This window comes from Ochotona curzoniae, unplaced genomic scaffold, assembly GCF_017591425.1.
Source record: "Ochotona curzoniae isolate NIBS_2020 unplaced genomic scaffold, NIBS_Ocur_1.0 scaffold_4812, whole genome shotgun sequence".
Lineage (NCBI taxonomy): Eukaryota > Metazoa > Chordata > Mammalia > Lagomorpha > Ochotonidae > Ochotona > Ochotona curzoniae.
In genome coordinates this window covers 3,580,355-3,594,036 of record NW_024467124.1, presented here as the reverse complement: position 1 = coordinate 3,594,036, position 13,682 = coordinate 3,580,355, and the positions used below count along the sequence as shown (strand labels likewise).

At 40.6% G+C, this 13,682-nt stretch overlaps 1 protein-coding gene across 1 annotated transcript in view; it reads right to left on the bottom strand.

Annotated features, from left to right (window-relative positions):
* The window catches only part of EPB41L3 (erythrocyte membrane protein band 4.1 like 3), a 141,586-nt gene that overhangs the window by 48,406 nt on the left and 79,498 nt on the right, over positions 1-13,682 (bottom strand). Inside the window, exons 4-5 of the mRNA XM_040970602.1 lie at positions 7,484-7,588; positions 6,245-6,287 (exon numbers count right to left, since the gene is read on the bottom strand). Coding sequence (XP_040826536.1) covers positions 6,245-6,287; positions 7,484-7,588 — 148 coding nt within the window. The remainder of the gene's footprint in view (positions 1-6,244; positions 6,288-7,483; positions 7,589-13,682) is intronic.

Sequence of the window (13,682 nt, the reverse complement as noted above, 5' to 3'; positions counted from 1 at the left end):
TACTTCCTCACTCGACAGCCACAGGCTCACTCTCACTCCATGATTTTGTAACCTGGTGCTTTGAACACTTTCCCCTAGCTCTGCCAAGTGCCACTTGCCTCCAATTAAAGGACCACTAGAAACTCCGTTTCTCCAGGATTTCTTCCTGCTCAGACTCTCAGAAGCAGGGTCCAGTCCTGCCAACATTTCTTGGCTTTTTCTTTGAGCAGTTGTATTTTTTTCACACCGAGTAGCTAGACTTCGCTTCACTAGTTCCCTACACTTCTGTCATAAATGGAATAGATTTCTCATTGTTCATTTTTTTTAAGTTCATGGGATATGCACGTTAACATTCAAATCTTTTTTTTTTCCATGAACTTTCTTTTAGATAATATTTATTCGAAAGGCCATGAGAGAGAGAGAAAGAAACTAGTTTTCCTAGCTGCTGGTTCACTCCCCAAAGGTTCAACAGCCAGAGCTGGCCATCTTTCATCTGTCCATATGCATTTGCTGCCTCTGCAGTGTAGTAATAGGAAGCTAGATCAAAAGCAGAGCATCCAGGAGCCAAACCGGTACTCTTACATGGGATGCCAGCCTCCTAATCAGTGGCTCAACCCACTGCATCACACTGGTCCAAATAGTTTATTCTGACACTACTGTTGGCACTTAAGATTCCACATGACAAAGATCAGCAATTATTAGCTGTTCACTATCCTTTTAATACCACTCAATATATTATTGAAATATAGGCTAGAGGAATTCAAAACCTATAATATTTGCCAGCCAAATATATTTCTTAGTGATTGTTTCCCTTACTATTTTCAAAAACATTCCTTATTCTAAACTGCAGTCTTACTTGGTATCACTCTCCTATCAATTCCTACTCAACTTTGACTGGGCCTGGTACAGCAGTCTAATGGCTGAAGTACTCACCGTGCATGTGGCTGGGATCCCATATGGGCACCAGTTTATGTCCTGGCTGCTCCACTTTCCATCCAGCTCCCTGTTTGTGGCCTGGAAAAGCAGTCGAGGACAGCCCAAAGCATTGGACCTACACCCAAGCAGGAGACTCCAAGTAGACTCCTGGCTTCGGACTTCAGATGGGCTCAGCTCTGGCCATTGTGGCCACTTACGGAGTGAGTCAGCAGGTGGGAGATCTTTTCTCTGTCTTTCCTTCTCTCTGTAAATCTGACTTTCCAATAAAAAAAAAATCTTTAAAAAAATAGATCCCTTTGTAGCCAATAATAAGGTTCAAAATGACAGCTTGCTTTCTTCTGAGGAAGTGGAATTAAATATAATAGAGTAGTTAAAGGGAAATGGATTTATTGTTCTTTTATCATTTTTATTCATTTCAAAGTATACCTTGAAACCAGTGAGTTATTTTGTAATATAATTAAATAATCTTATAACAAGGTCAAGGAAAAAATTATAAATCGGGAAACCAATATACAGCAAAAGGACAGAAAAGACATTTTGATGCAAAAACTCTTATTCCAGGAAAAACCAGTTACAAAACACAATGGGCCCAGCAAGTCCCTGAGATGCTTGTTAAAATGCCAATTCCAGAGATATTCATTCCAGAGATTCAGAACATAGCACAGGAACCTATCTGTCTGTTGGCTTATTTATTTTTGTACAGGCGGAAAACCTGAATCTTGAAAAATTTTATAATTATTCTAAAACAAATGGGTTTCAGAACAAAACTTTGAAAATTATCCCTACCAATAATTACAGGTCTCTCAGGACATTATTTTGAAAATGATGGGTAAGTTTATAGAAACTGTAATCTAGCTAACTGAAGTACACAACCTGAAATTGAAGAAAGGTGTGAGTTAGACCCCAGGTACAGCAGCCCATAAAGAGCCTGGAGAAACAAATCAACAGTGAATGAGCTTGCAACCCTGTGTCTGATCAGATGAAGGCCCTGGTGAAAAGAGAAAACGAAACACCTTGAACACACTGAAATGAGTGTTGCTATGTGCTGATGTAGGATTTTAAATTACAAATGTATGATACATAAAAAAAGCTGTGATGCTGAGGGGAATCCATTCTTACCAAAACAAAAACAAACACTTCTAATTTGAGCCTTCTGTGCAAGCCCAATCTTAAAAATTTTAAAGAATGCAGCATTCATGTGATTAAATTACTATATGGGTATGTATATGTTCTATATAATACATATACTACATTTATAATCACAAGATATTAAAAGATTCAAGATCTGGAATGCATAAAAGAACAAGCTTTTAAGTTTCAGAATGTACTCTGATATTTATAACTTAAAACTGCCATTGCTCTGATGCTGCTTCTGGTAAAGACCTCATTCTAGAAACTCTGTGTACTAAGAGCATGATAAAGAGAGAAGAATCCTTTTATCCTTGAGATTCAAGAAGAGGAAGTGATGCTGCAATAATTACACCCGATAGGATAACATTTCTCTACCTTAGCAGAATGCACATTATTTATCAGTGTGTTTTATTGGAAAGTCAGGTTTACATAGAGAAGGAGACACAGAGAGAATGATCTTCCATTCACTCCCCAAGAGGCCTCGGTGGCTGGAGCTGAGCCCATCCGATGCCAGGAGCTAAGAGTTTCTTCCAGGTCTCCACACAGCTGCAGGGTCCCAAGGGTCTGGGCCATACTCAACTGCTTTCCCAGGCCACAAGCAGGGTGCAGGAAGAAAAGTGGAGCAGGTGGGACAGGAACCGACACCCATATGGGTTTCTCAGCACATGCACGGTGAGGAATTTAGCACCAGGCTACCAAGCCGAGCCCACAACACACGTTTTGACAACAGAGTACTTTAATGGATGCGAAACAACAGGTGACACACATTCTCTTCAGCAAAGCTGCAGGATACAAAGTCAACATCGAAACTCAGTAGTGTTGTAACATGAAGTCGCCTGAAAAAGCGATCGCACTTCTAACAGCTGCCAAAAATACCTAGGCACAACCATCTAATCAAAAGAAGGAAAAATCCCTATGATGAAAAGTACCAAGCATTGACGCATGGAAGAGGACACACATCCACAACTGGAAAGACGTCTCATGCTTACGGATGAGAAGAAGTATCAACACTGTCAAAACATGCAAACTATCCAAAGTGATTCACAGATTCAATGCAACGCTTGCCAAAATTCCAATCAATTTTTTTTTCTCAGAAAGTAGAAAAATTAGCACTAAAATCTCTTGTACGGGGCCACAGAAGAACCTGACTAGCCAAACCAAAGTGAAATAAAAAGAACAAAGCAGGAAACATAATATCTGACTTTAAAATATGTTCCAATGTTACAGTTAAAAAAACAGCATGGTAATGGCATAAAAAAAAGATAGCAATGAGACCATAACTAACCCTTGCATCCCTGGCCAACTAATCTTTGCCCAAGATGTAAATATGAAATGAAAAAAAAGGATAGAGTTTTCCATAAATCGTGCCAGGAAAATCAGATATCCATATGTAAGAAAATTAAACGAGGCTTCTTTTTCGCTACATAAAAATATCAACTCCAAGTGGATCCAAGACATAAATATAAGACCTGAAACTTTGAAAGTATTATAAGAAAGACCACTAAAATGGACAAGGATTTTTCTGGATCAAACCTTAAAACCACAGGAAACAAATTAAAAAGTTCATAAATGGGATTTCATGAAACTAAAGACTTCTACACAGCACAGAAAACAATCATCAGTGTAAAGAGACAACGCAGTTACATGTCTGACAAGTGGCTAATATCCAGAATATACAATAAACTTTATGGTAGAAAAACAAGGAGTTCAATTAAAATTGGGACGGTAGAGCTAGACACAGATTTCTCCAACAAAGACACATAAATGGCCAAAAGGTACTCAACAAAATGTTCAATATCAGTAAAAAAAAAATCTAAATTTAGAAACATATCCATTTATTCTTGTCTCCTCCCTTCTATGTAAGGCTGTCAGCTTTCTTCAAGCGGTTGTCATAGAGACTGCATCATGAAAATACCCCTTCAATCTCATGTTCTGATTATCCCTTTGGTTTTCTTCTTGTAGAAAGGAGGACTGGGGACAACAGAAATGGGAAGCTAATGGAAAAAAAAATTCCATGAACAGAAGGGAATGCTAGTGGGTACAGCTTTTCTCCCAACATCAACCACTGAGCACTGGACACTTTACAACACACTACGCAAGGCTCTGTGGTTATTAACTAGCACAGCATTTTGCTCATCACACGAGCCCGGGAACATATGCACACAGAAAAACAGTCACCACCTTCCAGAAAAACCTTTCATGTTTATTCACTATCCTAAATTTCAGAATAAGAAAAAATAGTTCTCATTACTTTTATTTATCATAGCCATAGCTATCCCTGTTTTAAAAATCCCAACTGAATTATTTCTCCCCAACTAATTCATTCTCATTTTCTGTTAGCTTCATTACCAAGTACCATCACCAAATTTCTCTACATGTATAGTAAAATGAGGTTTTAATTATACAAATCATCAGTAAAGTCTTTAATATCTAGGAGTAGAGTGATTTCCACCCCTTTGGCAATAGTATTTGCTATGAAGTTATTTCAAACTGCTTACTGCGAAGTACCTTTATTAGCATTTAGGCAATTGGATTACCTTAGGACTTAAGTGATAAAAACTCAAAGGGAATGAGGTTTTGTGTGAACTGGTCCTGAGTCTATTCTTCCACTAGAGTTAGCTGTTCAGAAAAATTAATCTAGGCTTTATGGATAACTAAGAACTGCTTAAAATAATTATTTAAAATCATAAAGATGATCCATGCTTGAGGTAAAAATAAAAGTTAAAAATAAAACTAAACTCCTCCTTCTCACCTTCCTGTATATTGCATGCCAACACTGCTATTATCCTGCATGCCTTCCAAAGTTCCCCATGCACACACCAGGGTGCTTCAAAATTGTGGGGGGAAATGGAATCAAAAGATACATTTATTTTGGTGCAAAAAATGAAATCCACACATATTTCTTTTCATTTGCATACTACCCATGAACTTTTGGAAGACCTTTCATACACGTAAGCTTTTAACAATAAATGTGGTAGGCATTATTCTGAAGACTGACGTTTGGTAATAAGGGCTAGGATTATTTGACCACTCTATGGCTGACTTAACAATATCTTTATAAATGGATATTTGTTTGTAGCTTTCTGTTATTGCAAAAAACTTAATAACGAACTTTGATGTGTTTACACACCTTTTTCCCCAAAAGATATGGTGAATACATTTCTCCAAGGGAATCTGAGGGTCAACAAGGGCTTTTTAATTTGAATCAACACTGACCAGCTTGCCTTCCTAAAGCATTGCTCAAATTTCTCCCTCAGCCAAGGGTGCATGATCACCAGCGCAGCTTGTTGCTCAATTGTTTAAGTCTCTGCTCATCTGGACTTGCTGAAAAAGGTTGTTTAACTTTCATTCCATTTAAACTTTAGTAAGATTTAGCAGTTGCTTTTCATACTCTTATGAGTCATGTAATTTTTTTCCATGCATTGCAGAATATATGCTTTTTCTTTAATGTTTTATTTGAAAGGCAGAATGAGTTAAAGACAGACAGTGCTTTCATCCACTGGCTCATTCGACACGCATCAACAGCAAGGGCTGCACCAGGCTGAGGCAGGAACCCAAGGACTCCATCCAGTTCTCCCATGTGGCTGGCATGACCCTGCATGTTAGAAAACCCCAAGCTGCTGCCTCCCTCATTGCACACGGCAATCAGCTGAGTTGGAAGTGGGTTGGGACTGAATCCCAAAATGCTGTAACAGGAGGGGTGGGTATGCCAAGTGGCAGCTTAATTCGTTATGCACAAAGTCCACTATGTAAACAGACCTTTTTAAACTCCCCCTTAAGGGACTCACTGGACAACAGACCTTAGTCAGACTTGTTATTCTATTTCTAAATTACCAAATGACTTGTATGTATTTGTGGCACTTAGACTTAATTTGACATTAATAATTAAGTTTGGAATCTTCATGTAGTTTACTGCCAATTGGAGCATCACTTGATTAAATCACTTCCTCTTCCCACCGCTCCCCCCCTTATCCATGAGCCGGCAGAGGAATAAGTGTCACAGTGATTTTGATCTCCAGTCATGATGATGAAGAATGGGTATTCTCTGAAAACAACATGCCAAATCACGGCTGCGACTTTAACATGTTTTTCAAACACCGCAAATTCACACTAGTGAAGTTCATACGGACTACCGATTCAGACAACCCAACTTGCCAAGAATCCCCATTATCAGAGAGAATAATGCAAAAGAACTTACTTCGAATCTGTTTTTTAATTTCCTTCGCAGGGTCCAACCAATTCTGAAAAGGAAATGACATTTTGAGCTTGACTCAGAATAGAATACAAACCGTGTAACATTGATTAGGGGCAAATATGCCCTGAATGTATTAAGAGAGCAGATGGTCACGCAAAGGTCCCCTTCCCCCCAGCTGTGGTCCTTTCCCACATCGGATGCTCCCTCCACGAGGTCCTACAAGGTCCCACAAGGTCCCACAAAAGTGCAGGTGCTGCCTGAATGAGAAAATGTGAGAGTGTGTATCATTTGTGCTTGCAAAATATTTTGATTTACAACCCTCAGGGATTCAAGCTTCCAAAGAAATGGGGGCATGAGGATGGTAGAAGATTTTTGTGTTCAAGCAAATTATCTGAGATAAGCAGGACTTGACACACTAATGTCCTAGTTCCTGACTTCCACACTGGTGACTTCTGGGAACACAGATGCTTATGCTTCTATCTGGAAATCCAGCCTAGCAAACCAACACTTGATGAAGACTTTGTGATTTCTTTTTCCTCCTGGGGAAAAATCAGATGATTAATCCTGAAGACCAAGGACATCAGTGGGTATCATGGGACAACTCTACAATGTGGGCCACCTATGAGGAAGACCTCCTCCATTCAGTTTCCAGCAGGAGTGCGAGGGAGACAGCGTCCTCATCCTGCCTCTCAGAGGGTGGTGTATATGCTCTGAACAGCCTGTGTCAGGTGTGAGCATCTACTGAGTTGTCATACAATGACAAGGGTCAGCTCACACCACCTCACTTTCTAATCTTTTAAGAATATGAATGTATAACAAGACAATAAGGATCACACAGAAGCCCCAATCTGGCAATCTCAATTGCAATTGTGGTTTCTTCAGAGAATTTCAGAGTGTGAAAATGCTGTCTACATAGGATCTCTGTGGTGTTCTTTTCCGTTGGCTCAGTCTGCTAAATGGTGACATTCCAAAGGGGCACCCCAGAAAAAGCTTTCCTGCAACCACAGTAACTCCAGTTTGAAAAAAAAAAAATCAACAGAAGAGCTGACTTACTGTTCTTCAAATATTCAGATGAAAGGGACTTGTCAAGGATATCCTTCATGAAGAAAGAAGGTGACTACCAGCATTGAGGGACTCACAGTCTTAACGCGGGCACGTGGAGAGCTTCCCACCCATCCTGTTAATCACGTTCACGCAGGAACGAGCAGTGAGCAACAGCTGCCATGGTCTTTGATGGCTCACCTTCTGGTTTTCAGCATCTCGGTACGTAAGGCCAAAGTAGTCTTTTTCTAGCAGGTTCAGGTGTTCGCACACTTTGTCAAATAGCACTTGCCCCTTGGACCGTTTCTATAGGAAACACAACAAGGACAGGTGTCAACAAACAAGCATCTCCCGGTTGGTGCCAATAAAATAGGGTGAGATTTGAAACATGCTTAAACGTTCAGTGAGTGAGTAGCAAGTACAATCACTTTGCCAGTTCCTGTTTCTGGAAAAGGCTCAGCAACATGGGTCTCAGCTGTTAAATCCCACATGAATAAGCAGACAGAATCAAAGCACCCACCCATCACATTACAAGGGAGTGCAGATAGATGGATGGACAATTTCCAAATCAAAGCAGCTGAGGAAAGCAACCCCAATACTGAGAAGCTTCAAGTCTAACGAAATCAAGGAATTCTGTCTGTGAATGGGAGCTTATAGGATCCACATATGAATCCCCCACTCAGTTCCCTCCTCTATACTCAGATTCTAAGCCTGAGTAAACCTCATCCTCTTCTTGGTTGTAGACTGACACTCAAACACAATATTTCATATTCTAATCCTTACATGAAAATTCTCAGGATCACTCCTCAAGTTTACGACACCATCGTTCATATGTTTACTTTTGTTAGTGGCCCTGAATTTGTTTTCAATCGCAGTGTTGAGCTTTCTTTTAATTCCTTTTAGAACATATATTGGTTATTAAACATAAAATGTGCATTTAGCTTAAAGATTTTTATTTCTCCTATGTAAGATACAAAAGGTGTTTCCAAAATATCATGGAAATTGAATTAAATGATAAGCTCATAACTTGGAAATGCATGGATTTTTTCATAATATGCATTTTCTATGATTTGCTTAGTGATCTCATAGATATGCTGTATTTTTTTTTTTTAACAATCAATTAGTCATCAGGAAAAAGGGAAAAAAACTCATCAGCTTCATTCATTGTGACACATTTTTATCGCACTTTCATCTAATTCTTGCAAGGACTTTAATCATAGCCTTGGAGTCTGCAGTGGATTAAGGGGCAACAATTAAACCAAATTACTCTTTTGTTTATGTGCTATTGACATTTTATATCTAATACTTTAAACATATTTGCCTTTAAGATTTCATGTGTTAACACTGAGATACATGAAAGTTGACTAAGTACACGCAAACCCAAATATTAAGCATCCAAGAAATAAATGATAGAGGTTATTATTATGCAACTTCAAATTATATTGAAAATTAATTACCTGGTTCCCTAAAGCATGAATGTTTTACCAAAAGGATAAATCTATGATGCAAATAATCAAGCGTGCGTTTGAGAACATAGTTCCACAGTTAGCCCAACAATGTATCGTTTCTCATTTCACATGAATACATGGTACAGCAAAACGCTTGAAGGTTTAATGCTTTTATTCATAAATGACAGTATGTAACTTCTGAACTATGCTTGGGACATCATAAAGTATTACATCCAAAAAAAGGGTTCCACCTCCACCCATGTTTCTATTGGCATCATCTCCAAAATTTACTTAAAAACAAGCTCACAGATGAGAGCTGCAGCACAGTGCTGATGGCTCTGGGAAGCTGTTTTACAAGTACACAGAGCGCAGGTTTGGATCTTAACCATGTCTCTCGTGGCTACACAAACCAGTAACAACCCTTTGTAAAGCAGATATCATGTCAGCTGCTACTCTGGGAGAGTTGACAGTAAAATAAAAGAATGTATTCAAAATCGGTCCATTGGTGACACCCGTCAAGCCTTTGAATCTTAACTCTTACTTTAGCCCAGGGTAGGAGAAATGGGAGAATAACTAATATAAACATATTATTATGTGTTCTTTCTATAGAAACACACACAAGAATACTTGCAGAAAAACCCTAAAATGGAATGAAAAGGTAAGCTTATGTTGGCTCAAACGAATATTAAAGTTCATGCATATAGGAGGTCTTCGAATGTTCATGAAAATATGTATTATGAACAAATTATACATAGAAATCAGGATTTATTTATTCTGCAGAAAAACAGACATGGACTTTTTGGAGTGGTGCTAACAAGCAACTTCAGTATTAACACGCCCTGTCCTTCCCCTGTCTTCATGAGTTGTGCCATGTCATTTACACACACACATAACACAAAAATAACCTTCAGTGTGTGGTCTGTTCTTTCCCAACAAATACATGAAAAGCAAAAGAAATGGCCAATATTGAAAATCTTCCCTACAAGGCGTTGGCTGCCTCCATGCTTCCCATATTTTCCAACTCCACACAGCACAGCCAGCTTTCAATGGAGGAATCCATTCTTAGCACACTGCAGGTTGTGCGGGCACTCGCTCAGTGAGTCATCTTCCACTTTGTCACTCCCAGGTGGCACGGAATAGGTCCAGCACAGCCCATTAAGCTAACTGGCTCCTACCTCACCCCTTTCTCACAATCTGATTTCTGTGAATGACACATAGCTCTCTCTTGAATGTACCACATCTATAAAACAAAACAAAACAAAACAAAACAAAACAGATTTATTTATTTTTATTGTAAAGTCAGATATATAGAGAAGAGGAGAGACAGAGAGGAAGCTCTTCTGTCCGTTGATTCACTCCCCAAGCAGCCACAATGGCCAGAGCTGAGCTGATCCGAAGCCAGGAGCCCAGAGCCTCTTCTGGGTCTCCTAAGCCGGTGCAGGGTCCCAAGGCTTTGGGCCGTCCTAGACTGCTTTCCTAGGCCACAAGTGGGGAGATGGATGGGAAGTGGGGCTACCAGGATTAGAAACTGCGCCCATATGAGATCCCGGCGCAAGCAAGGCAAGGACGCTAGCCGCTAGGCTACCACGCTTGGCCCTAATGTACTGAATATTTTAAACATAAGTTGTTTTGTGGTCCCATTCTTTACAGAGAGATTACCCCCCCCCCTTTTTTTTTCTGGCCCTAAAAACAAAAAGCAGTTGTCTGGTATCTCCTGCAGGTGTTTATTTGGAATGAAAAAAATGGAATTTCCACCTGCTAAACAGCACAGCTACCAGCCAGCTGAGTGACTTTGGAAAAGCTTTTGAAGTCATTTTATATCCTTGAGCAAGGCTATAAGAGGTTACAGTGACCATGGGCTCCAGGCTATGACTGAACCTCCCCTTTGTTTACAGTCAATCCTAATTGGTTAAAGTGCTCCTTTTCAAGGATTCGAAATAGATTTCGACCCCTTTCTCCACATTGTGAAGACAGACACTGCCAGCAAATGGAGTTAGGACATGACATGGAATTTACTTAACCCCTGGACTGCATCTTTACAAGCTCCCCAAATTCTAAAATTAAACTCTTGATACTTGTCACTCAGTTGGTTTCCCTAGCATATCATTAAGCGTTCCAAGGCAACCATTTCTGTCTGTTGACAGTCACGTGTACCATCAGGCAATAACCTTTGCCATATCACTAAAGCTCAAGGCAGACTGGAAATTGCAAAGAAAGTACAGTAAATATTATGGTTCCCCAAGGCATGCTGTTCCTTAAATGATTAAATCTAGGTACTTTCCTGTCACTGGATGTGCTCAGGTACAGGTACAATGAGTCAAAAATTGGGGAAATCTTTCAGGAAATCTGACAGAGGTATTCTAAACTAATGGATGACTTGCCTAATGCAAGGTGTCTAAGACTTCTTGCTTTTGTGGCAGTTCCTTGTGAGTCATTCAGTTATCTCTGACTCAGTGGCTTTCGCAGTGCATATACACTGATTTCTATGACATCTTCCAGAACCATCAATGTTACTTTACTAAGTAGTAGCCAATGTCACCTGCCCTCTCCTAATATTATCCCTGGAAAATTAGATTTCTGTTTTTGATAGGGTGGATGGGCTCAATAATCTAGAAGGCTTTAAATATCCTTAAGAAAGACTCATCCTAGGACTGGTTGCGTGGCATGGTGGGTAGAGCCAGCTCCTGCAACGCTGGCATCTGATAGAGGCAGTAGTTGCAGAGGACCCACTGCCCACTTCAGATCCAGCTGCCTGCCAATACCCTGAAAAAGCAGGAAGATGGAGCGAGTGCCCGGGCTTCTGCTAGCTGCATGGCAGTACTGGAAGAAGATACTGGCTCCTGGCTTGGCCTAGCCCAGCGTCAGCCATTGTTACCATGTGGGAGGTGAACCAGCAGATGGAAAAATCTCTCTTTCTCACTGTCTTTTTCTCTCTGTAACTCTCTCTCTGTAACTCTTTCAAATAAATAAATAAACCTTAAGAAATAAAAAATGGTATATCCCCAAGCAATTTAAACCAGCTTAAGTATCAGCTAATTCTTTCAGGAGAATTTAAGAAGAGAAAGAAAGACACGCCACAGATTGGAAGAAATATTTGCAAAATACATATCAGATAAAGGACTGGTAGCTTCAACAGATAAAGAACTCTTAAAATTAAGCAATAAGAAAAAGTTTCAATAAAAAAAATGATCAAAGGGCCCGGCGCAGTGGCGCAAGTGGTTAAGGTCCTCGCCTTGCACGCCCGGGATCCCATATGGGCGCCGGTTCTAATCCCGGCAGCCCCGCTTCCCTTCCAGCTCCCTGCCTGTGGCCTGGGAAAGCAGTCGAGGACAGCCCAAAGCTTTGGGACCCTGCACCCGCGTGGGAGACCCGGAAGAGGCTCCTGGCTTCGGATCGGCATAGTATCGACCGTTGCGCTCACTTGGGGAGTGAATCATCGGACGGAAGATCTTCCTCTCTGTATATCCGCCTTTCCAATAAAAACATAATAAAAAAATAAATCTTTAAAAAAAAAATGATCAAAATAGTTGAACCAGCACCTTACTAAACGTGATACAAGATAACAGCCATATGAAAAGACATCACTAGAGAACTGAAGATGGAGACATCCCTGAGACCCTCAACTAATGTTGAGTAGAATGGCAAGATTTACACCACGGTCAGCAAGGGTGGGGGATCAGCAGGAACTCTCATTCCCTGCTGGGAGGAACTGTTGCAGACATTCTGGAAGACAGGTGGGAGGCTGCTTAAGGAAACCACACACACTGCTACCATGTAATTCGTAACCACAATCCCTAGCATTTACCTAAAGGGGTGGAAAACGCATGTACATGCAAAAACTTGCACACAAATGTCTTTATAGACGCACGTACATGCAAAAACTTGCACACAAATGTCTTTATAGCAGCTTCATTCATAATTATCCAAACTTGGGAACAACCAAGAAATCCTTCAAGATGTGAACAGAAATACAACTGTGGCAGTAAAACTGATTTGCATATTTTAATGGTTGACACGGCTGTTTATACTTTCATCAAAACCCACAGTGTGTATAGCATGAAGATTGAACCCTCACAGAAATAACGGGCTTGGGGCCAGCATGGCGCTGCCTGCAGTTCTGGCACCCCATACAGGCATTAGAGTTGTGGATGCTCCACTCCATGTCTAGTTCTCTGCTAATGTGCCTGGGAAAGCAGTGGTCAACAACTCCACACGCCCATTTGAGACTGATCTGGAAGAAGCCCTTGGCTTATAACTTCAGCCTGGTCTAGCCCTGGCTATCGCAGTCATTTGGCAAGTGAATCAATGGATGGAAACCCTCTCTCTGCCTCTGTTAGTCATTCTCTTTCTCTAGCACTAACCTTAAAAACAATGAAGGTCTTATAAAAAATAAAAAAGAGGCACAGCACAGCAGCCTCCAGCAGCTAAAGTCCTTGCTTTGCACGGCTCGGGATCCCATACGGGCACAGTTTCTAATCCCAGAGCCGCACTTCCCATCTGTCTCCCTGCTTGTGGTCTGGGAAAACAGTCGAGGATGGCCCAAACCTTGGGACCCTGCACCCATGTAGGAAACTTGAAGAAGGCTTCTGGCTCCTGGCTTTGGATTGGCTCAGTTCCGGCTGTTGCTTCACTTGAGGAGTGAATCAGAGGATGAAAGATCTTCCTCTCTGTATATCTGACTGTCCAGTAAAAATCTTAAAATAAAATAAAATAAAAAAGAAATGATGGGTTTTAGTTAAATATAAAGCTCCTAAAATGTGACATACACATCACAGTACTATGTTAAAACCAGAAGTGACTGGGCCCCTGTACAGTAGACTACAGTCTAAATCCTTGCCTTGCATACAGTGGGATCCCATATGGGTGCTAGTTCATGTCCCTGCTGCTCCACTTCCATCCAGCTCCCTGCTTGTGACCTGCAAAAATGACCCAAAGCCTTAGGACTCTGCATC